Source organism: Dendrobium catenatum, unplaced genomic scaffold (assembly GCF_001605985.2).
Source record: "Dendrobium catenatum unplaced genomic scaffold, ASM160598v2 fragScaff_scaffold_1679, whole genome shotgun sequence".
NCBI classification, from domain to species: Eukaryota; Viridiplantae; Streptophyta; class Magnoliopsida; order Asparagales; family Orchidaceae; genus Dendrobium; species Dendrobium catenatum.
This window is the reverse complement of record NW_021320141.1, coordinates 180,736-182,409: the sequence shown is the minus strand read 5'-3', so window position 1 is coordinate 182,409 and position 1,674 is coordinate 180,736. Positions and strand designations below refer to the sequence as shown.

At 45.4% G+C, this 1,674-nt stretch overlaps 1 protein-coding gene across 1 annotated transcript; it reads right to left on the bottom strand.

The window, feature by feature from the left end:
* Nucleotides 1-359: 359 nt before the first annotated feature.
* LOC110102271 (signal recognition particle receptor subunit alpha) lies at nucleotides 360-1,388 on the bottom strand. The gene has a single exon (XM_020830538.2). It carries the CDS (start codon nucleotides 1,386-1,388, stop codon nucleotides 360-362), a length of 1,029 nt encoding a protein of 342 aa, XP_020686197.2.
* Between the last annotated feature and the right edge of the window lie 286 nt (nucleotides 1,389-1,674).

Here is a 1,674-nt window from a genome sequence, read left to right as displayed (position 1 = left end):
GGCACATCATTTGGTGGAAGAAATCAGTTGGGGTTCAAGCTAGTGGCTATTTATAAAGATATAGACCTGTCGAGCCAACTGGCCTATCCATATCAGCAAGTCATTTCCACTATGAGAAAAATCTGTCACGTTCAATTGTAGAGTTTTAAAGCCATAACAATCATGTCATATTCATGTTATTCAACATGACCATATTGGCATTGATACAAAACAAAGTTAAGTAGGTAAAAGTTCATACGCATCATTGATAACAAAGTAATATAGCCAGGCACCATATTAGTTCTTTTGCATCAAAGAAAGGCCTTACACATTTTTTTTATGATTAACAAGCTTAATGGAGTTTTGACCAGAATTAGCACTTACGCACATAACCGAAAAGCCATCAGAGATGGAAAATAGATTAAGTACCTCTGGAACATAGATGAGAACCAGCTCTTCTTCTTCACACTGGCTTTGGCACTCTTAAATTCGTCACCATCATCATCCTCACTTTCGCTGCTCACAATCTCTTCCTTGTCCATCATGCTTTCACCCTGATCAGCTGCCACAACCTCTAAGACACCATCTCCTCTCTCATCACCAGGATCAGTAAAATCCAACTTCGACTCAGAAGGTGAATCATCCCAAACCCTGTTCTTTTTTACATTCTTCTTTGGCTCCTCCTTAGAAGCTTTACTAGCTCCTCCGGCAGCATTCTTCTTGGCACCTTTGGCGCGCAGTTTCTGTAATTTACTTACATCAAAAGCACCAGAACGGGGCAGTCCATTCTCCTTCCCCTTAATGGCGCTAGGAGCACGTAACTTGATCCCATTTTGGTGTCCATTAGAGCTATTATTCACTAACCCATGCCGTTTCTCTGAGTCACCATCATCTTCATCATTCACAGAATCACTATTACCACCACTCTGCTTTCCACCACCCTGATGTGCACCTCTCTGCGCAGCACTTTGGACCTGCTTCTTTCCCAATAAAGGAGGCGCCTTTCCGGCCTGCTTTAACTTTCTCATCTCCTCCGCTCGTGCCTCTGCCTCCTTGTGAAGCTGGCGGAAAATCTCATCGAACTCATCATATGCAGTACGCTTAGGATCATAAATCTGCGAGAACTCACGACGCACGGCGGAGAGAAGCTCATCCACATAAAGTAGATGGAGGATCCGCTGGTAAACGGCGACAAACACAAGGCCGAGCTCGTTGTGGAAGGTCCACTTAAGCGTGTAGGCTGCGGCTCCGGGTGCGTCGTAGTTGAAGGCAGCGTCAGCTGATCGCTCCTCAAGAAGGCAGGATCGGATGAGTGCGTCGATTGGAGAGCCCCTGAGGGCGTTCCCGAGCTCCTTACACGTCCATAGAATGAGACCTCCTCTCGTAAAGATCAGCAGCTGCTCCAACATCTTCGGTACCTAGCGAATTGGACAGATCCAAACAGATTAGCAAAAAATTGATTTGTGAATCCCCTCGATTCCCATAAACAGAGGCCTTATAAATAAATTGTGCAGGTGAGACCTTGAGGGACCGTTTCGCAACAGGATTTACGAAGGAAGCAGGATTTTGCGTGATTTTGAATCGGCAAAAAATTTCAAAGCAGAATAAATCCGCCGTTACCACCTGTTTGCGGTAAATCCCAGATTTACTAAATCCGGGCGTTCGGCGGATTTGCAGGATTTGGCCGAAGAAGCC